The sequence below is a fragment of the Colossoma macropomum genome, unplaced genomic scaffold, assembly GCF_904425465.1.
Source record: "Colossoma macropomum unplaced genomic scaffold, Colossoma_macropomum, whole genome shotgun sequence".
In the NCBI taxonomy this organism is placed as follows: domain Eukaryota; kingdom Metazoa; phylum Chordata; class Actinopteri; order Characiformes; family Serrasalmidae; genus Colossoma; species Colossoma macropomum.
Window position 1 is genome coordinate 33,573,101 of NW_023494802.1, and position 25,152 is coordinate 33,598,252.

Consider the following 25,152-nt stretch of genomic DNA (forward strand, 5'->3'; position numbering starts at 1 on the left):
TAAAACGGTTCTTTTCCCTCTCCGTCTCCGCTCTCGGTCTGCCTCGGATCGGAAGCGGAGCGAAGTGGGCCGGTTTGCGCTGAAAATCGGCGCGCGCGGGAGGAGCGCGCGCGGGGTTGTTTATCTGTAGTAAGGGGAACTTGAAACCGCCGCCCCCCCCTTTTGCCCCATGTCCTCGGTTGTTTTCCTTCTTTCGCCTGGATTCTCCATGTTGTCGGAGCAGAACCGAGGGGCTTCCACTCTCCACCGCGGGGGGCTCGGGGTAAACACACACCGCACGGCGGAGAAAGCGGGGACCGTGAGCCCGGAGAAGAGCTGATAAGAGGACAACAAAACACGAAGTGCCATGCCCCTCCCCTGTGGACGGCGGTGGAAGGCGGGAATAAGTCCGTATTAAAAACAAGACAAACAGTGCAGCGCTGTTTGTACAGTTGGGGCGGATGTAGATTTGTTTATGTCGAGCAGGTCGCTGTTGGTCGCTAACCTGGCTATATAATGATTTTTTTTGGGGGGGGGCGGCTCGGATGTTGTGTGCGTTAGATGGAAGTTTCTGTCTATCATCGCACAAGTGCAGAGAGAGAGCGAGAGGGAGGGAGGGAGGAGGTTCAGCTGCCGTCGAAAACAGGTACGTTATGGTTCTTCTTCTCGGCTGTCAGCCGTGTTTGTTCACGACGAGGCTCAACTTGGCTTCTTATTCGCCAGATAATTGTTCGAATTTTCCCGTTCCACCTTAAACGGTGCAGCAGAAATTATTAGAACGCCTCGGGCGCCAGAATGTAACCGCTGCACCATTTAAGGTGGAACGGTAAAATTATAATAAGAAGCCGAGTTCAGCCCCGTTTATCGGTTCCCCTCAGAGTGCCTGGCTTCGTCTCTGTGCGCGCGCTCAGACCGACCGAGTCCCGTTTCCAGCTCTGACAGCTCCGTTTTGGCTGCTGCTGTTGAGCTCGTAGGTCGTAATGACAGTAATAACAGTGAGCGCTGTCCTGCCCAGAGCTGAGCGCGCTAAACAACTTGTTTACTGACTCTGTCAGCAGTGCACGGTTTTTCTGAGGGACCTCAGCACAGCGCACATTACAGATAACACGGGGGAAATAATGCAGTAAAGAACTGGATAATATAACATTAGTAACGCCTGAAAGCTGCTTTAAATTATGTTTATTCCTCATCGGTGGAAGCTGCTAATGGGCTGTTTATATATGTTTAGATATAAGGTTAAATATATGGCGGGGGGCGGGGAGGAGGGGTGTGATCCGTTGGCTTGTTGTTGTTTACAGATTGAAACCCTCGATCTGTTACACATATTCATTAGCTAGTTAGTATTTTTGCCAGTGTCGTGTTGGCCTATATACATAACGCATTTGTTCACTCTAAAATGACCTATTTTACCTAAAATAACATAACATAAACTATTTTGCTGCCCTGAGGAAAAACATGAGTCAAATTCAGGCGCGCGCCCTCTTAGTGCGTGGCTTTTTTTGTACAAACTCAACCCGCCATTTTGTTGAGTACAGCTCGTCGCTGTGGTTCTCAGTGTGAACTACAGAAAAAGGGCAGATCGTTAAAAACAATGTGCACCCGTTGCCCGGGCGTGGAAACGCAAGGTGCCGCGGTGGAATGCGCGAACACGCCCGTCGGGCGCGCGCACAGACGCGCGCTCCCGCCCCTTCTCACACAGTGTCTCTCTCTCTCTCTCTCTCTCTCTGTCTCTCTCTCTCTCTCTCTGGTTCGGGCGCGCGCGCTCGCCGCCGCTGTCAGAAAGCTGAGGGGAAATTGACAAAGCAGCGTTTCTGTTAACCAGATAACTAAGGCCGAAGGTCAGACCCTGTCCAGGCAGAGAGGGGTTAAGAGTTAAGGCACGGTCTTTTTGCAGAGTGCTAATTCTGGTCTTAAAGGGGAAATCCTCCTGTTTTTCAAAATCCCTGCATTAAATGGTTGAGATGTAAAGTCACAGTCATTCAGAGCTGTTTGATATGACATGCTTGGTTCTGAATCTTAATGAGTCTGAATTTTTCACACTGGTGATGATAGGAACCTGGCATCATTTGATGGCTCTGAAAGTCACCTCACAGAAAGTTATAACATAAACAACTTAGTCAACATAACCGATACCCCGCCTGGTGCCTGAAACATTGTTTTTTGGGATTTCATGGCAGAGGGGGGTACATGCAGGTCGTTGTAAGGCAAAATAGTCAGAAAACATATTTTCCAGATTTCCAACATTCTGAATGTTTACATCTCAACAGCTGAATTATACAGAAATTTAGAAAAATCTGTGAAATTCCCCTTTAACTTACTATACTAAGAAGTCAAGGGGGTGTTTTTACAAAGAAGGATTTTATTTTATTTCCACTTTTGTCCACCTTTGGTCTGGATTTCTATACCAAAAACAGTCCTCATTCATTTTTACATGGCTATTTTGGATTGGAGTGCCTGCGTATTAGTGTCAGTGTGAATGTAAATGTAATTTTCTAACCTTACTTTATCTCTTAGATTTAAGCAGGCAGTTTTTGTTAATGTGCCTTTAAGACTGATATACGTAAATAACCCTATATTATCCCTCATTCAAAAATGCTGAAATACTCCTTATAACTTCAACGTGAATGAGTGGCTGAGTGCTGCATTCTGAATAGACACATAAATATATAAATGTGCTTGTTTTTGTGACATCACAAAAACGGATAATTTAAAACAGGCTGTTTTTGCAGCTCCGTTTCCATATATGGACCATAACAAATATTTTAATAGGTATTTAAAACAAGGAAAATTCAGTTCAGTGTGTTCCTTTTAAGCCAAAAGTTAATCTGCCCAATAGGAGAGGAGCTAAGGGACATTCTTATTGGGCAATCCTCATGCTTTTATTCAGCTTAAGTGTACTGAGAAATCCTACTCTGTGAAATAGACCCCTGGTGATGGGAGCAGATGCCATGCCATCTGAAAAAACGAGTAATGTTCTGCATTTGTAAGCTTGTTTTGCCACCATGTTGCAGACAGACAGTCTTTTCGGTAATATTAGACTTGTTCTGAACACTATTTGTGCTGGTGTCCATCGTTCAAACACTCTGCTAAACAGCCGAATTCAGTCCCACAACAGTATTTCTATGCTTTTGTAGATGTGAATGTTCATATAACACTTTGTGTGAATGTTTACAAGGCTACTGTTACAAGATAGCTTTAATTTTTCATGAGCAGAGCAGATAACCTGTTTAAAGGAATAGCTTTATCTCAGGACTGTTTGTAATGTGGAATAGCAGATCATGGGATGAAGAAATAGTGAACTTACTGACTTTAAACTGACATCTGCGTTAAGAATTCGTCACTTACTCTGAGGGTTTATTATAAAGCTGCATATAGCCTTTGGGGCCTATTTTTGGCCTTAGCAGAAAGGGCATAAGCGAAGCGGGGGTCAGCCAGTCAGGCTGTTTGTGATAGAGCCAAGTCCCTTCCTGATACGCAGAATAATCTTAGGATTGTGCTCAGGTTCCTGGTCTTCTCAGACGTCAACTACATTTATTGGTGTAGAGTACTCACCATAATACTGAATCTGTTCTGTGAGGAAATATGAGGGAGCAGTAGTTCTTTATATAGTGGTATTATAGCAGTGTTTCTTTTCTGGTTTACAGGAGTGACCATAGACTGTCTTGACATTTGCTTGAGTTAATGAGGAATCATACAGCCCTCAAAGTTTTTTTTAGACGGAGTCTGTAAACTTTAGTCTGTTTTGTCTGTTGTGAGTCGTTTGTTGTGTTAATATGACACGCAGCAGCTGCAGTGTAAGTGAAACGTCTCCATTATATTGTAAACAGCACTCAGATAAAGTGAAGTATGCAGGTAAGATGTTACATGAACAGCCTTCATATCTTAGAATACTTTATTCTGTCTAGTATTAGTATTAGTATTATTCTACCTAGTATTATTTGCTCTCTATGGTGCTTCATTTTATCTCATTTTATATCTTCTGTGACCTATTGATAGTTTTCCGATGATGTCACTGTCACGTTGCCTCCATTCTGGTAGGCAACATCAAGTTCATACAGCAGTGCTGTGGTGGTTTGTAATGTAACAAAGCCATAACAGATCAAGCAAAGGCAGTAAAATACGTTTAAAACGCTTTTTAAATCTCACTTTTAAAGCATATTAACCAATATATTTGAGTGGATTGACTTGATATCATTTGGTATGTTGCTGTAGTGACAACAAATGAAAGCTAAAATCTTAACAGCTGCGTTATTATTTTTGTGTCCCAAATCACATACTAGCACAGTAAATAATATGCAAAAAAAGAAGCAGATATAAGATTAGAAGTGCACTCATTAGTGTAGTAGGTGAAGTACAGAAGTATGGTTTGAGACGCAGCATTAGATCAGCCAGTGAAACGTTCAACAGCCGCTCAGCTGTGCTGCTCATTAGCTGCTCAGTAAAGATCTTCAAGTGAAAGTTTAAGGTATTTGTTGATTAAGGAGCATTTATTGAGGTCAGCTGATGTTGGCTTCGTATTCGCCAACTATTGTATTTCGTTCTACATTTAAGGAACCTCAGTGTAAATGCAGCAACGGAACGGAAAATTCAAACGAGAAGCTGGCGAATAAGAAGCTGACTTCAGCTTGATTATTACTTAAGTGCTTTGGTAGTTTTGGTGGCCTTTTTTATTAGTTTTGTAAAATGTCACCCACTGGAGTGTTGCAAACTCTGAAGGAATGCTGGTTATACGGATCCACCAATTTGTGTGGAGATTGGAGGTTTGGTTATGTAAAGGAGAACAGCAGCTGTAGAACTATATTCTGGCAATGCTAAGCAAGTGCACTATGTCTGTATGCAAATATATACAAAAGTAAGAAGCAATCCATTGCTGTGTTGTTGTTTAGTTGTTATTGGTGATATGGAAGTTATCCAGCTTAGATTTTGTTTGGGTATTGATAACTGAGGCAAAAACCTGAGAACTTTTTGGCACTTAATGTACCTAATGTGTTCTAATGCTTACCTAAAATTCAAGATAATATTCTGTATTTTCTATTCTGTACTGAGAGAAAAATGGCAATCGTAGTTGCTTGGATGTTTGTCATCATGTTTTTCTCTGTGTGGAAACATCGTTTGGCTCTGTATACCTTGTGTGGAGAATTTTTCGGTCTGCTAAACATGGCTTTACATGACTTGAGCTTCCCTGTTTATTATTTAAATGACACACTAATCACTAAGCTGATTAACCGAGAACATGAATTGTAATTGATTATACACACCAGCCCAAATCATATGCTTTTGTGAGCATGTTGTGGATATTGTTAGGGCTGACTCTCAATTCGGTACTTTTATGGTTCCAGCTGAATTACTGCAACATAACAGGTTATTGAATAACAAGTCTCTATCATTCAGATGTGAATTTAAATACCTAAACAGTCATCTGTAAACCACTCGGCTTGCTTATTCCAAAATCTAGACTACTGTTTGGCTATCTGAACTATATTCTGCATTCATGTTATTAATTCTCGATTAGCCTACAATCCATTGTTGTTAGTAAGAGCACTCACTTCTGGCAACTCACCCTTATTTCTGATTAAAGCCACACCCACTTCTGGTTAATAGCTAATTCAAAAAAAAGGTATCGAAAAAAGTATCGCTGAGGAAGGTATTAGTACTAGGTAAATTGCATATGGGAAACTGTCAGTCCTTAAAGAATGTTAAACAGCTGTATGTTTTGTTACAATGACAGTATAATTAGTCCTGTTTAATAATAATTAAAAAATAATTGTACTCATTTTTTGCACTACTAGCTTTTTTGATTTGTTCTAACAAACCTCAGAAAAACAAAATACAGAATATACGTGATGCCATTTAATCACTCAGATAGCCTTTATTTAAACTCAGTGTACATTGAGGGTGACCCTCATTTACAGTGTAGCTGAGCATTAAACAAAAACAAGGGGAAATATAAAACTGTAATAACAAAAGTGTAACAAAGAAAGTGAGATAAAGCATAAGGATACAATTAAAACAGAATGGAATACAAAATAAACTTTAGGCACTTTAAAACAAAAAAAACCTCAAAGGAAGCAAATAAAACTGGTGGAATAATAAAAATCAAATAAAACAGCCGAATAACGTAAAAAAAAGAAGGTAAAAAAGAATAAAACAGAAATGATAATGATCAAATGAAAAAAGCTAGAAAAATATTAACAGATAGAAAATGAATAAAAAATGGAAAAATATTATTGTGTAGCGTAAAAAAATGTCTTCAAGTATTGTGTTCAAACCCGTGTTTGTAATCTGTTTTGCCATCACATGACATATTAACTGTCAAACAAACACCTGGCGTAATGAGGTTGAACAGCGGTGGTGGTGCTGTGCTGGGGGGCGGGGCTTGGGATTTTTTTTCCAATGGCATTTAAATGTATTTAGTCAGATTTGTTTTGTAGGGCGTATTTTGCTGAAGAGTTGAGAACACAAAGCCAGTTACAATCTCCTCTAAGAACCACAGAAAATCGCCCAATGAATCAACAGCCCCCCCTTCTCCTTCCTCCCACCCCGTTCACTACCCTGCTTCTAATGATTGTGCAATACTGTTCCATCTGTGTATATCAAATCTTTCAAGGGCCGTCGAGTTCATGGATCACGTTCATTCTCCTCCATTTCCTGCGCCTTTTGTGCTAAGCGGAGCTTTATCAATGAGACGGACGAATGCGGAGCAGCGAGCAGTGACGCAGGAGGCCATTTTCCCCCCTCATCCCCTCTTTCCCCTGCACACGCCGCTCGTATGTTACATAAGATGATTCCTATGGCTACATAAGCCCCTCAAAGAGAACAACATGGAGGGAGGGAGGGAGAGAAAGTGAACGTAGATGGCTTTTCTCGTCATTTCCAACACTTCTAACTCGTGGCATTAGCAGCATTAAAATTCTGTCATAGTAATGTGTAAACAGATTTCCCCAGAAGCATCGTTGGACTGTCCATAGAGATGAAGCTCTTTAATATTCAGGACACTCTTTTTCAATTATTTTCTTCTGTATTTTTAACCCCCTGTGTAATCTAAAAGGTATGTCCCGACAATTTCAGGTTTCTTTCCTTTGCAAATATTTGAACAAAATATGCCAGAGAACTTTAAATATGCGAGAGGCCCATAAGCCCCTCCATAACACGAGCCCAAAAAGCCCTGTCGCAGATGTCATGTTACAAAACACGAGCTCCAATTTCTGCGCCCGTCTTTTGTGGCATATGCACTGCGAGGGCTCGTTCCTGCCAGACTCTCCTGTGATGAAATGGCGGGAGTGGTTAGTGTGTGTATGTGTGTGAGTGTTTTGCACTGAAGGTACATCTGAAATGTGTGGGCTTTCCCGCCCTCTGCGATTATATAACATATACCAGCCGTGGCCAGCAGCCTCATTTAAAACAGATTTTCTGTTTTCTGTGCAGCGAAGAGGGGTAGTCAAGCAAACAGGATGATTTTCTGACGCTGATGGCTGCTGCTTAAAAAACAACGAAGCGCGTGTTTCATTCCTTTTCAGGGTGTCAGTGACTCAAGACACTCAAACCTTACATTTGCTCGCCTGTTATTGTTGGAGAAAGAGGAATAGTCTTTCTTTTGGGATGAACACAGTGCTGGGCGGTGTTGATGAAATTCAATATCATGATAATTTCCGAAGTTAGCACAGTATGTGACGATTGTTTGAAGATTTCAGTATGCATTAATACAGTTATTGAACACATGCTTCCTGAGTGCTGGTTAAAATACTCTACTTTAAAATAATGTCTTAGAAACTTGACACAGCTTTTTTTTTTACTGTTTTCTTCTGTTGTCTTCTCTTAAAAGGACACCATAAGACACCAGCCTTACACAATTCTGGAAATGTTAACTGTTTGTTCAAGACAATTTAAAGCACCCAGCAACAGTGTAGGGTTGTAGGCTTACCTTTTTAGGTGTCAGCACTGCTGTTGCACTAAAATGTAGCAGTACGAGGAACATGTTCAAGAACAGCCTCGGGACATGTGTAGGTTTTCATGGCTGCTTCTTCAGATGAGTTAACAGAGCTAACCAGTGTTACTTTGGATACTGATGATGACTCGTGTTCTACACAGAGTTTGTGGACGATGTGCCAACGTTTCTGGAGCTAGTTAATATCATCTAGAATAGGTAGCCCAGTTAGTGATGCTCACTTTCAGGCACTCTTGTTTCGGAGTAGCAAACTGTAATGTGACATGCTCACTTGCAAATATATGCAGAATCATCACATTTCACTGAATTGTTAGCATGTTTATTTTCTCCATCTTCCTGTGATGAACTGAACAAATACCAGAATAGTGATTTTAGTATTCATAAACGGTTAACCAAATACTCGAGTACCCATGCACATCCCTAATATCGTTATCACCAACACTAAAAATAAATGTTTTTGTGTGAATCCAGCTGCAGCACAGACGGACATATCGCGTAGTGCTTCATACCCATACTAAATGCATTCTTTCTAGCTGTCACAATTACTTGATTAAAATTAGTTACTCGATTAAAAAATAATCAGTGAACATTTACACTCTCGATGATTGGCTCAGTGATTAGTTCGCAATTTGGATCTTCAGGTTATAATAAAGCTGTGGATTGCAGATTCTCTACAAAGGGAGAGCTACTAGCACTGAAGTTGCTTTTGTGAGCATCGTTGAAAGGGAGAAAACCCACACCAGCAGATGCCCTGATATTGCATATTTAATATTGTCCTACTGGCCTCTCACGATTAGAAACAGCCTGATGGACACATTTTTATTGTCACATAGTGCTTATTGTTTATTTTGAAAAGTATTGTTTTTATCTTTATCTTTAAGTATTCTGGAGTCTTTCAACGGTTCTCTATAATGTGTTATTGTTTAAGAATGTTTATTGCTACAAAACAAAAGATTAATCGTCAAAGCAATAGATTACTCAGTTAGTATATAATTTGTACTGACAGCCCTGATTCTTACCCTGTATTAGGCCTGTGTATTTAAATGCTTCATTACCCTCTTCAGACTGTTGATAGCCTTAAGAGGGATCCTCGTAAACCACTGGCTTAATCTTGTTATTCATTTACTTCTAGTGTAATATTACATAATGTAATTAGCAATTAGACCACCAGAGCCTGGTTTTTAAAGAAGGAGCTTACATTATTTTTGTATGTTTGTTTTCTTGTGGATCCAACAGATATGGCAGACTGTTCCTTGAATCAAAAGCCTGGATGTCAAAGCACCTTTAAAGAACTCAGCCTTTTGCCTTCAAGCTCAGGATGCCCAGCAGCAAAGCAGCACCTTCCCATGATGCCTTGTTAGTGCCGGAGGACAAAAGGACTGTTGCCAAGGTAGCTATAGCTTCCTCAGAGTACCTTTGTGTCAGTGATCTGTTCTTATACAAACCCTGAATGCAGAGCATGGACAGTTTTTCATGACCATGAGATAGAGATATCTGGGAGGGAAGCTGTTGCAGTGTTTACAGTGAGGATGTTCTGTCTATAGTAATTTCATAATTTATCAGTCAGAGTTAGTGTTGTATAGCATTAAGTGTGTCTGCAACCTAGAGATGAGCAATACATGTTAGTATTATTGTGGTAATTATAGTTCGCTTCAGTGCACTGGGGATTAGTAGTTTAAGATCACCGAACATCTGTGTTTCAGTACCTCTTTCTTTTGGCCGCCTATTGGCCCTAGATCTTTTTTCTGTTTTATCAGATTAACTTGGACACTGTAGGGTGAATTGTTTTGACGGTGTTGAGCTGCTAGTGAGCAAAGAGGATGAAAGGGTGAAAAATTCAGTCATCTCTGTAAATTCTGTCATGTTGGGATAAAACAGCAGAGCTGCAGCTTTCTTGATATCAAAAAGTTGAGTACGGCTGCCACAGTAAGAAATGTACACTTCTATAAATATTGACTTGCTTGCTCACCTACAAAGACAAAAGTCCAGTCCTGCTTTTGTAAATCCCTCATTATTTCCATCGAAACATATTCCATCAGTGTTATTTAAAAAAAAGGCTAAACTGAGGGACCTTTGTAACAGGCTAAAATGACATTTGTTGGCTGTTGGGTAAAAAGGCTTAAAAAAAGAGCATGTTTTACGTAGTATTTTCAAAGGTGGAATTACTGGGGCTTTTTTTTTCTGTTCCAGCTTATCAAACTTCAAAATAAAAAGAACGAAGTATTGTTGATACATCATGATAAGTGTCATGTATGGTGAAAATGTCACATGTACTCATGGAAACATCATAGTTTTATATCTCTGGTTCCATGTTTCAAGCTGGAAGAGGTTTTATTCTTGTTTATTAGCTGTAAAAAATAAACTAACTTGGCAGTAACAAAACCTCGAACATCTGAAATGAAGAAAATCATCACTAATTTGTTATTTATTTTAATGTAAGAAGATTTTATTCAGAGTCATTATGGACTATTTCTGTTGGTCTGTTTGTTGTGAATTAGTCATACAATGTGGTGTTTTTTAAATGTTGTATTGCAGTAAAAGGTGAAAATGTTCATGTTTTGTTATGACAGCAACAAAATGTAAATTGCTGAGGTTCAAAAATGCCACGATGACATTTTGCTTGAATTTCACCATAATCGGAAAACAAATCTGTACTTTGACCTCAAATACGAGTTAAGGACAACAGTTTTGTTTTTGTGAATGCAGTGCTGTCCCATGTCTACTGAGCAGCCCGCTGACGCCAGGCCTCAGCTTACACTCATCCGCACTGTTGGTAAAGCATGGAAAACAGGCCACTGGTTTACCTGCCTTCCTCTGATGAACTTTTGTCCAGCTGAGTTGCGCTCCAACACCAGCTTTGTGCATAATAATGAGGCGATGCAGCTCCTTTCATTGGCTGGCTTGTGTTCCTAGGCTGTGGAGCAGCTATTCTCTAAAGCCACAGGATTGTCTCGCTCACTGGAATGAATCTGATGGAATATTTGGACGGAGAAGAAAGTGCCAAGCAGACGAGTCCTCACTGAGGCATATTAAAAGCTTTTCAGTGTAAATTATGAGAAAGTTATGTCTGCAATCAGCTGTCAAGAATAATAGAACAATAAAAAAACAGAAGAAGGTGTAAAAATATGTGATGCATCATTCTGAAGGGAGCAGTTCAATGGCATAAATTTTGAAATGCTCAGTTATAATCAGTTATAATCTGCTCTAATAATATTGAAGTTTCCAATTAAAAGAGAACCGATATCACAAAATTCACTTATTGAGAAGTTAACAAAGTTATTCAGAGTGGTTTGATGTGAAAAGGTTCATAGTACATAAACTTCGACTAGGGTTTCTTTACAGTGGTGGTGATAGGATTACTTTGCAAAACCACCAGTTAATCTACGTGTCACCTGAATATTTATGTGTAATGTTGATGATAGCAAAATAGTGGTAATTCTGAAAAATTACACTTCCTTTTGCCACTATTTGCCTCATGACATCCTCCATGTACCTTTCTGCTGAGAATGTATCATGAAATGAGCGTATTCGTAACCATTTTCTGTGAGCTAGCTTCAGACATCTGGTTCCTATCACCATTGTGAACGATTCTGACTGAGCATGTCACATCAAACTACTCTGAATGGCTTTCTTCACATCTTAACCATTTAATTTAGAGAAATCTGTGAAATTCCCATTTAAATAAAAATTATTTTAAAAAGCCCTTTCTTGAATGAAAAAATAAAAAAAGTGAATTGCTTTTATTGTTTCCAGTTTTATGTAGAAGTTTGGGCAATTTACATGTTTTGCTGATTTTCTAAGTGAAAATAACTTACACATTCTCCATAGAGAACAGATTTTGTGATATTGTTCTGCAAATTTGAGGAAAATGTGACTCCTGCAAATGTTAGGAGACATTTTTTTTACTCCAATATGTTAAACTAGCAGGTAAACAGACATTGTGCACTAAAATTGGCAGAAAAATGGCCATACAGTTTTACCAGGGGTGTTCAGACTACAACTGTATATTCCCTTACTGTGTAAATAGTTCCTCCAGTTTCATTTATGCATTCAATCTATTTTTAATAATAATTCTGAATCATACTAACGTAAATCAAACCACACAAAAACCTGAGATTTCATGCACTGAATTGTTCCTAAAGAATTGTAATTATTTTGAATAGTTGTGAGGTGAAAAATTTATACCAATGTTTATGGTTTAAAAAATAAAGTGTTCACAGCTGCACTGTTAAGAACGCAAGAGTCGAGTCGTGTGTGCTGGATTTGTTTAATTTGCAAGGTGACCTGTTACATGAAACAGTTATATACATACATTAACTTGCTGTTTGTTGACTCTTTGGCACTGACCTCTAATGATTTTGTCTTGCTTGTAGATCCCAGCTGAATGTGTGGTCATAGACCTGGACACGATGCTGGCGCAAAGCTCGTTGAAGGTATTGACCCCCTGATATCAACTGTATGCTGTTACATGTGTTAGGTATTTGTACTCCATAGGTCCAGCAACATGTCAGGTTCAATGTATAAACCATATAACTGGAAATAATTAACCCATTTGGTTAACGTTAATTAATAACACCTTAACAAAGTTGAAGCTCTCTGAACAAGGACAATGATGCGAAGCACTGCTTTTGTGAAACATCTAAAGCTATTTGAGTGCTAATGTGCCCCCTCATGGAGAATTGTTAGCCTGCTAAATGTGCATGAGTGAGAGAGTTATAAGCCAGTATCATGAGGGGCTTCAGGTATAAAAATACTGGGACATTCAAAATGCAGTTAAAAGAATCCAAAAAACAGGCTCATATAAACAAATAAAAGAACAAAGTTCCAGGAAAAGAACTAGGCCTGGGCGATAGGACAGTGTAATCGGATATCGTTGATGATAAAAAAGTAACCTGATGACGTTGTGTAAGAGGCAATAATGAACGTTTTGGTAAAGGAACTCATTTAAGAAGTGTGCAGGCTTGCGCGCTAGTAGTCGGTTTCACAGAGAGAAAGCGAGAGGGAGGGAGGTTTGTAAAGAAACTGCCTGTGTTATTTCTCTCTGCTACACACTGTAATGCTAGCTTGCTCACACAGATTTCCCTTAATTTACTTTACATGCATGGAATTGAAAATGAATGCTCACATGCTTTGGAACTTCAGCTTATCTCTAAGGTACTCGCTGCAGTTAAAAAAACAAGCTAAAATGACTGAAAGATCGTGTAAAGCAAGTAAACTCTAACCTGAAGGGAAAGTAACCGCTGGGACACTTAATCTGTACAGAAAATGCTGCACACCAGCTGTAGACGAACACCTCTGATGTGCGTCTACAGCTGGTGTGCAGTATTTTCTGTACAGATTATGTGTCCCAGCGGTTAGCTGAATTACGAAATCGCTGCTGTAACGACAGTGGGCACGTGGGCGTGGTTTCTCCAGCAGGGAGCGCTATTAGCACACAAGTCGCCATGAGCCTGCAGCAGAAGAAGCGCATGAGCACTTGTGTTTGCAGTAACACTGATTTTAATTAATGTTTATTATTTTCAAAAGATGTTGGATTACTCAGTATCACTGACAGTTAATATTAAAAAAGCATATATATAAAAAAAAAGCATATGTTTTTTTCTTTTTGGGTGGCAATATTTCGATAATCACAATTTTTTAACTAGAAAATATGCAAATTATTTTTGGATATCGCTGATGCCTGTTAAGAGCACAAAAAATCTACAGCACAATATTAAAAGGTCCACAGGTGGCTTCAGAAATCAGTGCATCAAACACGGCTACACTATGAAATAATGAAATTAACAAATAAGTGATGTTTTTAAGGTCACTTACAGTTTGAAATATGTACACTACTGTGTAAAAGTCAGTAACACTTGAACTGTGCTGCATTACATAGGCATGTCCTATCAGATGTCATATGCTGCCATGAAATGTCAAGGCAGATTTTGTAAGTGTGTCATGTTTCCGTTATAACAGATAACATTGATGTTTGATGTCACAACAGCTTAAGTCACATGCTGAGTTTTGCTAAGCGACTCTAGTTAGCTGTCATGACATTAAACATTGTGACATCTTATGACATGACATTTACTGCTAACGGTATGGCACTGTTATATTACTGGACAAAATCTGTCACGACAACTCATGACAGCATATGACATCTGATGTGACATGTTCACGACATGGTTATGGGAATGCTATGTAGCAATGTTCAAATAAAATGTTGAAAAGAGTATATGTAAAGCCAAACATCTGGGAAGTAAGCATTTGTTTGTTTGAAGAAATGCTAACATAAGAATAAATACAAACAAATAATACATTGTGGTTTGATGTGTGTCAGTCAGTTAGCCTAACCACTTCCAAACCTCTCCTCAAGATCATCCAGTATGTACAGTTACTCTCCAGTACCTGCTTCACCTAATCAGTCCTTCAGTAAATTATATCAGGTGCCTCTGATAAAATTGAACAAATCAATGCACCGACTGGAGAGCACTGAGGTCAGGAACCACACCTGTGTTCTTCTAGCTGTATTCGTCCAACCAATATGTATATTAATAATTCTACTGAATAACTAGGCCTGTCCTGATCATGACGTTTTATCTCATGATTAATTGCCATATAAATAAATACGATTAACAATTTCATTATCTTTTTTGAGAAACAGCTGAATTGTTTTAAAGTACAAGTCTAAAGTGGCCAAATAGGTTGATTAGCTGTCAGCTTGCTGTGTATATGTAGTAGCTTCTAAGTGACGACATTACATTACATTACATTACATCACTCAGTGCTGCCCTCTAAAGGTGATATAGCAACAGTCAGAAGTTAGAACTTGTTTTCGTGTCTCAATAAATGCCTTTTCTGTTTTCTCTTATTTACATGTGTTTGCCTGAACCCAAATGATAAAAAGTCGCTCAATCTATTTTTGTGATGTAAGCATAAGATTGCAAAATCTCACAACTATGGGAAAATAATTGCAGTCAGCTCACATAATTGTGGCTGTGTAAAACGTATGACAGGCCTATTGAAAACAGTTTGCCTTTATTTGTGTTTATTCTGATTTTATATAGTGTGTTTTACAGACAAAAACACACAAGATCTTCATTTTCTTATAGAATATTTGAAAAAATACTCAGTCTCTTCTTATACAGTTATATTGTAACTTAAAATGCACACGTGAGTATATGCAAACATAGATCACTGTGTGGTTATTAATTAATTTACCTTGCCTTGTCCTTAGGCTGTACACAGTGCACAGCGGATCTCTGTGTGTCTGTGGAGACTGAGGGGCCCACACAGCAGGTAAAGACTTCATGTGCAAAGCGTGTTTGTGTGTGTGAGAACTGAGAGACTGGTAATCCCCTGCTAGTGAGCTGGTGTTTTTATTAGCTTACACATTCAACACAAATGAGATGTGCCTGAGGACAGAGGGTGGTTGTTTTTCTGACTTCAAGAGTGGACAGAGTGCGCCCTCTGCTGGACAAGGGGTGGAACTGTTGAGAAGCATAATGTTTATTGTTAAATGCTCCTCCCATTTTTTTGTGTGAGAAATCAGTAAAATTGTTTTCATGGTCTTTCAGCAACTGAACAGCTTTAAATGTGTTTATGTCTTCTTGCTATGGAGGATTTTATCACGTACATATATTCCTTGAAACCTTTATCTCCTTGAAATCCTGTGTTTGGCTTCTGCCTGGTTCAAGTAATCCAGGATAGGTTGGTTCTCACTAGTACGGCCTATTCTTGATTACTTGTTTCAGGAGGAGGCTACCAGCAGCGGAACGGAAAGCCCTGCCGTGTTCTCATGACCCTCAACTGGAGAGGAAATTAATTCTTTTGTGATAAGCTTAATAAGTCATTTCCAGGATGGAATCGGTCACGTGACAGTGGTGTGGTTTTAGAGCTAATAAACATATAAGCTAGTATTGAAAAAGATTGGACTGTAGTACTATGTGTAGCTTAAACAGAATGCTTAATTTCATGGTTCTGAATGTTTTATTACACCTTGGCTGCAGCTGGTTGCTTACACAGTTGCATGATGACACCTGACACAGTTATCTATAGTTTTAACTGTAGCTCACTTGTAGCAATAAAAAAATAAGTAAATGTGTGAACACCACTTTAGAAATAACAGTTGTAAATTGTAAAGTGTAAATTGCAAGCTTTGACTGGACTAAAAAACAGATTGAGTAGATGTTAATGGTAGAGTGCCAGGATGTCATTCATCCATTTAACCTCTTTTAGTGCCCAAACCCTTAGAAATCACAGTTATCTGCAAGATCAAAAGCATGTTGTAATTTTGCATCCGTTACTTCTGATCTGTAGCTCATGAAGAGAGGATGAAAGCTGAGGATGAAAGTGTAGATTCCAAACTGTTAGTCAAGACCTCGTTTGTGTTTGTAAGTAGAAGAAGAGATATTTTATCATGATTTGAATTTGATAAAGTCATTGTGCAAATGGGCTTATTTTGCTGACATGTTTGCCATGTTTTTGTCATTGTTTGACATTGAAAGAAACAAAAATATCACTAATACAGATCCAAACCTATTTCTACAGAATGTAAATTCAATGTAAATGTAATTCATTGTGCAGTGAACTGTTATTCATTTTGTAGTTCTGTTACATTTAATAACCAAAATGACAGTAATAACTAGACATGTAAGGGTTAACTTTCATAGACCTGCACTCCAAACCTCTGTGAATGCAGACCATATAACCTGCTCGTCCATGTTCTTCCCAGGGTGGAATGTTAAAGAGCTGAGCTGCCTCAGCCAGGAGCCAGGACCCTTATCCTGGACGAATCCCCTGCATCGTCCACCCTGAAAACTCTGTATGTAATCTGCTGCTCTTGTCTATCTGCTTTATAGTTTTATAGTAGGAAAAACAGGTTATAGTTGTAAAGTGACACTGCTGTGCTGTGATGTTTATGTATAGTATGAAGTTATTTTGAGACAAGATAATAATAATAATCGTTTGTATAGCTGGGTAAAGTTTATAAGCTGATATGGAATGCGAAACAGGACATCCATTTATTAGGATATTATCTTCAGGATTATTAAAGCGATAGTAGTGATAATGCACACAAAAACAGTTGATCAGCCGAGACGTTTCGTCGCTAAGAAGTAATAAAAACTCATACCCCACAAATTAATATTGTGCGAACTACATGTTTACAATCATCACACACTCTAATTGTTCAGTAATAACTAATAGACTTGTTTTTAGACGTTGTTTTTATTTGGTACATGATATAAAAATGTATAAAATTATGTTGCATAGCAACATAGTAGTAGCAGCCATCTTTCCTTACTTTTGTCCATTCCAGTGGTAAAACATTGAAAACGAAATAGAGTACTGTGCAAAACTCAGAGACCACCATTCATTAATTAAACTTCCACTTAAAAAAAGCCATTAAGTACAAGTTGTTTATTTTTCAAGAGATATTTTTGAGATTAGAGATCAGATAATCCACTTGCCTAAAGAAAATAACTGAAAAATCAAAAGTTTCCAAAACTGGAGTTTAAACAAAGAAGATGAGACTCCGAACAATCATGCAAGACCTGATCGACCACCAAAACTGTCTCCATCAGATAAACAGCACTTAAAGCTTTCATCTTTGAGAGAGAGGAGAAAATCAAGCTCCACTCTTGATTCAGATCTGAAAAAATCCACAGGTGTTTCTGTCCATCCTTCCACGGTGAGAAGACAACTCGGCACTATGAGTCTGAAAGAACATGCAGCTGTCAAGAAGCCGTTTCTGAGAAAAAGGAAGAGGACAAAAAATAATAATGGACTCACCACCCCAGAATCCAGACCTGATAAAGTTAATAGCTTAATGGCTGTTTCGACAGGATATTTAAATGAAGGGTGGTCTCTGACTTTAGTACTGTGTCTTAGTTGATCAAGGAAGAATTTGGTGTAAATTATTTATTTTTTTTGCCAAACTGTCGCTGTATTTTCACCCAGCATTAGTCCTCATGAGTAAGAGACTGTTGAATAGTTTATCTTTGTTTTGGCAGATTCCAGTGCCTTCATTTGATGGATGATGCAGATGGATACAGTAGACCAGAGCACCACTGAACCCAGAGAGCTCCAGATTAAGACATATACTGAGTCTTACTTGGTCTCCGAAATATACTAGCCTCCATACTGAGTGCCTGTCACAAACAAACACCACGTTCACATACACACAAGTGCATACGGCTGTAGACAAATAAATAGAAGTCTGGATACACTCCTAGAAGGGTTTTTCCTAATTGTCCATTTCACAGTAATAGTGTTATTGTTTTTAGCTAAAATTGTAAGTATGAAAAATCTGGTAACGTTTTGGAGGCTTTGTCATTATGCTGTTAGTGACAAAATGGAGTGTTCAATCATTTATTTCAGTAACATATATATAATTAAGATATAGGCCTTTTCCAAGCTAAAGGATTTTATTCTGAAGTCCAAGTCAGTTAAAGGTCTGAAAGGGTTTTAAACTCTGACTTTGAACCACTTTGGTAGAATGAGCCGTGTATTTCGCTGTGTTCAGAACTTGAAGGCGTTGTTCTCTGGATGGGGTGCATGATGGAGTCTAATAAACTTGAATAAATTTTCATTTTGAAGGACCAAATACAGTGTGCATTTTTTCTGAATATCATTTGAATCCTGTTGTGACACTGAATTCCTGTAAATGTGCCTCTGCTGAACAGAGTACACATTCAGTGCTGTACTTTTGAGTGGTTGGTCAAAGCTGTCTGTATAATTAATGATCCACTTCCTGCCACAGTGTCCACAGCTGTATTGTTAATGTATGTTAATGTGTTTGTGACACAGACTGTTTACAGCTGCTCACAGCTTAAGAAATACTAATGTACCATATGTTTGTTTGTTGCATCGTTAAGTGCCTTTAGATGACGGATGTGTCTACATATGATCAGAGCTCAGTTGAGAAGAAAACACTGTTACTTATGTAAACAAGACATGCTGAACTGTCGTTCTCTTATCAGTGTACTTACATATTAATTCAACATGGTTTTAACCGCTGACATATTTTCTTAAAACAATGCCAGTTACAACTGGTACAGTTCTAGGCAAAAGTTATGGCACCCAGTCAGATTACATTTTCCTGATTTTCCAAGTGAAAATATAGGCGTGTGCAAGAGTTAGCTGAATTACGTCACACAGAAAACACGCTTGACATTTTAACGCACAAATACTGTTTATTTGATGAATTTAACATATTGGGGGGGGGAATAAAAATACAATATGGCCAGTGGAAAAGTTATGACATACTGCATTTTATTATTTTTTCTCCCAATATGTTGAACTCAAGAAGTAAATAGAAACTGTGCAGTAAAATTTGCTGGACAATGCTGTATTTAAGGGACATGTAACCTTATTTTCACTTAGAAAGTCAACAAAATGTCATTTGAATGTTTGCATACAAACGTGAGCACTTCAGCAGAGAAGACACTTCTGCAGATTTTACAGTCAACCTGAATCCAAAACTGACCTTTTATCCATACTAGTTAACGTGCCCGGTCCTATTGAACATGACCCATCATACCATCTCATTTAAAAGCCCAAAATCTTGTTTTCTCGTAATCTTCCATGAACACATAATGACATTTGCTGACTATAAAGCAGCTCTTGATTTTTATGTTACTGTGCAGCAGTGGGCAGGAAATAATATTAAATTAACTACCCCCACCCCCCCACCTAGTACCTGAGTGAAAATGCTCACTTAACTCAGAGACCCTCCCTGAAACTGATCCACTCACCAGTGCATCACAGTACATAAGGAAAAGTTACAAAATGTAAATTAACCTGAGGTGCCATAACTTTTGCATAGGTCTATGTTGCTTGTAGCCTTATCTGATCATCTACTCTAACATGACATGCAAAAGCACCTAGACACCTATACTTAAAGATGCAGCCATTGTTGACTGAGGTGTTCAATTGAAAAGCACTGCCAACAGAACGAGACACTCTGGAGCAGCTGCAGATGAACCTAAATTCTCCATGCTTAATGCCAAGTGTCAGTTATAGGGTCAAGCGCTGGGCTGTGGAGCAGTGGAACTGGGTTCTCTGGAGTGCTGAAGCATCACTGATTGATACTCCTGATTTCAGAAGAAACTGTAGCTCAAAATTCTGCTGGGACAGATGGCAACTGGTGTAATACCTCACTATGTCACCAGGGGTGCTGACGTTCAGTAAACTGAGCAAAGGCTTTAAAAAAACTGGCACCTTCTCTGAGCCAAAAGAACCAATCAAGACTGCATAAAAAGATTTTATTTAGTTGCATGAGTGATGCCAATCGCTTAGAAAGATGATCAGGAAAAAAAAAAAATATGGCTTTTGTGGAGATGAGTGAAAACATCTGATAGCACCTTGATATAAAAAAAGTTTACAGATATATTAACAGCTTCGTCATAAATTCTTTTGTAAACATAGCGAACTAATATAAAATATTCCTGACAATTACAACAAAATAAAATGTGAAAATAAATGTCGTAACTTCTACAGGCAACTTAGGAACCTAATACACAAGAACACAGACATCTCAGAGCAGTCAGACTGGAGTCAGTGTGACGGAGAGAGAACGGGTAGTGGCATGCTTGCATGTGACGTTAATGACATCTACAAGGTTAAAAGTCATTTTCACAAAAAACAGCCTCTTTTTTTCCCTCTCTTTTTTTTTTTTCTTTTTTAAAGACAAGGGCCTGGTAAAAAAGGGAGTGGAAAAATAATGTGCGAAATATCTCCATTAAGTCTTCTGCTGTGGGTTGAAGTCAATCTAGCAGTAATTAGTACAAAAAAAATGCTGTACAGTTAAAGAGTCCCATTTTAGAATCCTTCACATCTGAAAACGAAGTGATGTGGTCACAGTTTATAAGCAAAGATCTGAAGGGTTTTGCCCTAATTGTACAATAAATACATCAAATTCTTAACAGCACATGGATGAACTTAAAAATTGGGTCTAAATACAGAGCTTTTATTCAAACTTTTTAGTTCCACCTTAAATGGTGCAACAGTTACACTCTGGCACCTGTAGATGCCGGAACGTAACCGCGCCGGCATTTAAGGTGGAAAGGAAAACTCCTTGTGGAACTCTCTTTAATCGCAGAACAAAAAAAAGACTAACCGAAGTGATTTTACTAGAAGAGTCAGCGTTGCACTAACTGGATCACCGCAATGTTTACAAAACTCCTTCAGTGGGGACGTTTCCTGAATTGCACCACACTGTCCACACTGGGTGATGTATTGGAAAAACGTGGGAGCTGTGTTTATGCCGGTGCTTTAAAGTGGGAAAGAGCAACCATGTACAATATAGAATGAGGTCATCTTGCTGAGTCAGCTGTCACAGAGAAACTCACTAGAACAGAACTGTATGGAAAAACCTGGAGGGCATTTCACAAAGCTGGCTTTCGCAGTTAGCTGGATAACTTAAGCCAAAGGTCAAGACTGTCCAATAATAATATCCGCTTGATGAATTCAGTTATAGCTGAGAAATCTCGCTTTGTGAAAGGTCCTCTTTAACTGGAACTCCACAGATTTAGCAGAAGGTCTACATAATTAAACTGTTTAAATGTAAACAGTCGTTCAGAGCCGTCTGATGTGAAATGAGCTCTTTTAGAGGAACCAGACGTCTCAAGTGTTTAATAGCTCTAAACCTCATAGAGGAGATGCTTATGAATATGCTGTCTGCTGCCTGAGACACTGTTTTACAATAGTTCTAAGAAGGTTTTGGCCTCAAACATATAAATACAAGTGAGGCGGAGAGTAACATGCAGGGTGTTGTAAGGCAAAATAGTCCCCCAAAAACAGATTTTTACAGATTACCACTATTTTACCATCATTAACATTACATATCATAACTCGGGAGCATGTGTTGCTTCACTGTTTTTTTTTGCATAATAAATTAAATGGCTATATTTGTGTTGTTGACGTTTCGGTTCCTATCGCCACCACTGTAAAGAAATACGAACTTCACAATGAACCACTCTAAATGACTGTCTACATCTCACTGAACGATGTAGAACTTCTGCAGAAAATCAGTGGAGTTCCCCTTTAAAAGCATCGCTAAACAGAAACTTCATAGTAACACGTGTCCATACATTGCCAGGCACAGTAAATAGATTGACAAGAAACAAAGAAAGTAACAATTAAGACGTGGTCTTGTCTTACCACACTGTTAAAAAGGAAAACAAAAATAAATAAATAGTAAAATTCACTGTAAAACACTGTAGCTCTATCGCACGTGGAGAGTACTTTTATTATTGCTACAAAGTTTTTGCCACGTAACATATAATGGAATCAATGGAAGTCAAAGTCCAACAGAAATTGTACACAAATGCGTGTTTTTCTTTCTTTCTTTTTTTTTTTTTTAAACTTTTTACATAAAATATGCATATTAAATTACAAAAGACAGCCACATACATAAACACTTTTCACTTTGCAATAACTTTACACAACTATGTTAACAAAAGATGTGCACAGATGTACATGTAGAGACAATATGAGAACATTTTGAGAGGTTTTAAAAAAAATAAAATAAAATAAAATAAAATATTGGAAGACTTTGAATGGGTTAAGAGTTTAATCGACAAGGTCGGAACTTTGCTTCTACACGAAACAGAGAACGAACAAGAGTGAAGTGATGATTTTTTTTTTTTTTTAAGCGACATCAAGAGTGAGTAAAAATGCGGCGGATGTCCATAACAAACATGTCCACTCACTCTTTTCTGTCCGACAGGAATTCTCAGATAGAAAGGTGAACTTTGTTTGCAGGAACGATATTTATTGGGAATATTCTGGTGCCAAAAAGGGAGTGTCCTGTGAGTGTTCATATAAAAGACTACTGTCCCGCGTCACTAGCATCAGGGTATAGAAAAAGATGGTACCTGATGATTAGTCAACCCCCTTGTCCTCAACTACCACCGCTTGCTCTCAGCCTTGACTACCGCAGGAAGACAGGCTGTCATAGAGGGAGTCGCTGAGAGACTCGGGGGTTTCTAGGGTCTGGGGGTGGCTGGGCGAGAGAGCATCATCAGGCCTCTCTCTCACCAGCTCCATCCCAGGATCCCTTGCTGCATCTGGGCTGACGGGACCACAAGGTTTTCCTCTTCGTGCCTGGGCTGCCTGGGGGAGGCTTCTGGGGTCACCGTTGCGTCCGACTGCAGCTTCACTAGTCTTGGTGCGCTGTGAAGGAAGTATAAACAACATTTAAATTTTAATTAGCTTAAATATGCAATCAAAGAGGCTGGAAATCAATTTTCTATATCGGCAAGCTGAAGCGCAGCACTAACTCCATCTAACATGCACAAAGTGTTGCACATCCAATGGAAAAAAAATTCTGCTTGTGCATTTTTATAGATAACACAAAATTAAAGCATCAGAACTAAGTTGATTTGAGCTCATATGGTTCCATTAATTGTTACCTACAATACTGTGCAAAAGTCAGAGATCGCTCTTCATTCAATTTCCAATCAAAACAGCCATATAAGTTATTGATGTTTCAGAAGATATTTCTGAGATTAGATATTAAATATATGTTAAAATAAACAGAGAAAACGGGGCTCCTAATAACCTTGCAAGACCTGGTAGACCAACAAAACTGCCACTATTAGATAAACAGCATTAAAGCTTTCATCTGTGAGAGAGAGGAGAAAATCAAACAGCTTCAGATCTGAAAAAATCCACAGGTGTTTCTGTCCATCCTTCCACTGTGAGAAGACAACTCATCACTATGAGTCTGAAAGGATGTGCAGCTGTCAAGAAGCCCTTACTGAGAAAAGAAAAGGACACTTTTCTCAAAGAAGCTGCTGGCGTTCTCAGAATGAAGGACTGACCACCTCAGAGTCCAAATCTCAACATCACTCAACGTGTTTGTGATAACTTGGATGGTGAGAAGCAGAAAATACAACCAACTTCTAAAACTAACCTTTGGAGGTGTGGAAAAATCTGCTGATTTCTTTGAAGAACTAAAAGCAAGTCTTCCAAAAAGAATGGAAGCTGTAACAAAGGCAAAGTGTGGACACAGTAAAAACTAATAAAATAGATTTAGTTGTTTAGGTTTCTGTGTGTGTTTTTTAGGCTTTTCTGCTTTCTCCCTGCCAAATGCTGAAATATGAATAACTTGTATTTAATGGCTATTTTGACTAAAACTTAAATGAAGCATGATCTCTGATGTTTGTACAGTACTGTATCTCTCTCCATGGCAAAACCAAAGAAGCAAAATCCAGGCACTAAACATGTCTTGGCTGACAGACTGCTTTAAGGCTTAGAGCAGAACTGTGTAAATTAGATTTTGGGTGAATTATCTCTTTAAACTGGAATTTTATTTTTTATTGCTGTCTATGTAGTAGTTTAAATTGCAGACCGTGAGGGGTTCATGGGTCTTCTCTTAAATTAACGTCTGCAAATGATATAATATAGCTTTGAATGGCTTGCTTATCCTGGTCTTGGCCCAGGTGTGAGAAGAGAGACTCACCCTCCTAAATAAGCTCTTCTGGGTTACTGGTTCTAAGCCCTCACCTACTCCAAGATAAACATCAGATGACTCCGTAGATCCTTTGAGGTTGGGGAAAGTCCAGTTCTTTGTGGGCCCAGATCTCATAGGTGCTCCACAGACGTCGGCGCCTTAAAGCACAAATGTACCGAACAGTTAAATTTGTGGAGGAAGTAAAAATCTTAAAAGACACTAACATGTAATTTAAGAGTGGTTTGATATGAAATGCTCTGTTATAGAGAAACTTGTCAGAATTGTTCACAGTGGTGGTGATAGGAACCCCTCGTGTCTGAGGAGTTTAACACCTTTACAAGTTACCTCAAAGAAAGTTATTACACAAAATAGTTATGAATACTCCACCTGATTTCTTAAACACTGTTTTATGTCAGTTTTGAAAAAGATTTTGGCCTAATACACTTAAAAAATCCATTGTGGAGAGATAATTGTACAGCACTGTAAAGCAAAAAAAGCTAATATCACCATTAAATAAAAAACTCAAAAAACATGTTCACATTTTAGATAGTAAATGAAATGGTTTTGAGTTGTAGATATTACAACCCATAGTTCCCATCACTACCAATGTAAAGAGTCATTTAAACATCAAACCACTCAATGAGTTTAAATCTCAACCTTTGAATTGTTCCAAAATTTTGAAAAAGCAGCAGACTCTCTCTTTAAGAAACAATTAAAAGGTACATAAAAAAAAGAAAATAAGGTTAGTCAATTTGAATGTCAGGTGCTGTTCAGATGGTCATATTTA

General features: G+C 38.5%; 1 protein-coding gene and 1 long non-coding RNA gene across 6 annotated transcripts in view; one reads left to right on the forward strand and one right to left on the reverse strand.

Moving 5' to 3' along the window:
* The first annotated feature begins 3 nt into the window (after window positions 1-3).
* LOC118822473 lies at window positions 4-18,512 on the forward strand. 2 transcript variants are annotated; one of them, XR_005008455.1, is made up of 7 exons: window positions 4-625; window positions 9,161-9,314; window positions 12,298-12,357; window positions 15,144-15,205; window positions 16,226-16,299; window positions 16,641-16,730; window positions 17,920-18,512. It is a non-coding gene; the product is annotated as an uncharacterized LOC118822473 (long non-coding RNA). The 2 variants fall into 2 exon arrangements; XR_005008456.1 differs by lacking the exon at window positions 16,226-16,299 and having other exon boundaries at window positions 5-625.
* Window positions 18,513-20,155: 1,643 nt separating this feature from the next.
* Window positions 20,156-25,152, reverse strand: part of nckap5l (NCK-associated protein 5-like) — a 33,254-nt gene continuing 28,257 nt past the window's right edge. For 2 of the 4 annotated variants that reach the window (XM_036591545.1, XM_036591546.1), the window contains exons 11-12: window positions 24,375-24,523; window positions 20,156-23,083 (exon numbers count right to left, since the gene is read on the reverse strand). In XM_036591545.1, coding sequence (XP_036447438.1) covers window positions 22,832-23,083; window positions 24,375-24,523 — 401 coding nt within the window. In that variant the 3' untranslated portion in view covers window positions 20,156-22,831. Of the gene's footprint in view, window positions 23,084-23,970; window positions 24,524-25,152 lie in introns of those variants that run through there. The other 2 variants (XM_036591548.1, XM_036591547.1) reach the window with 2 other exon arrangements.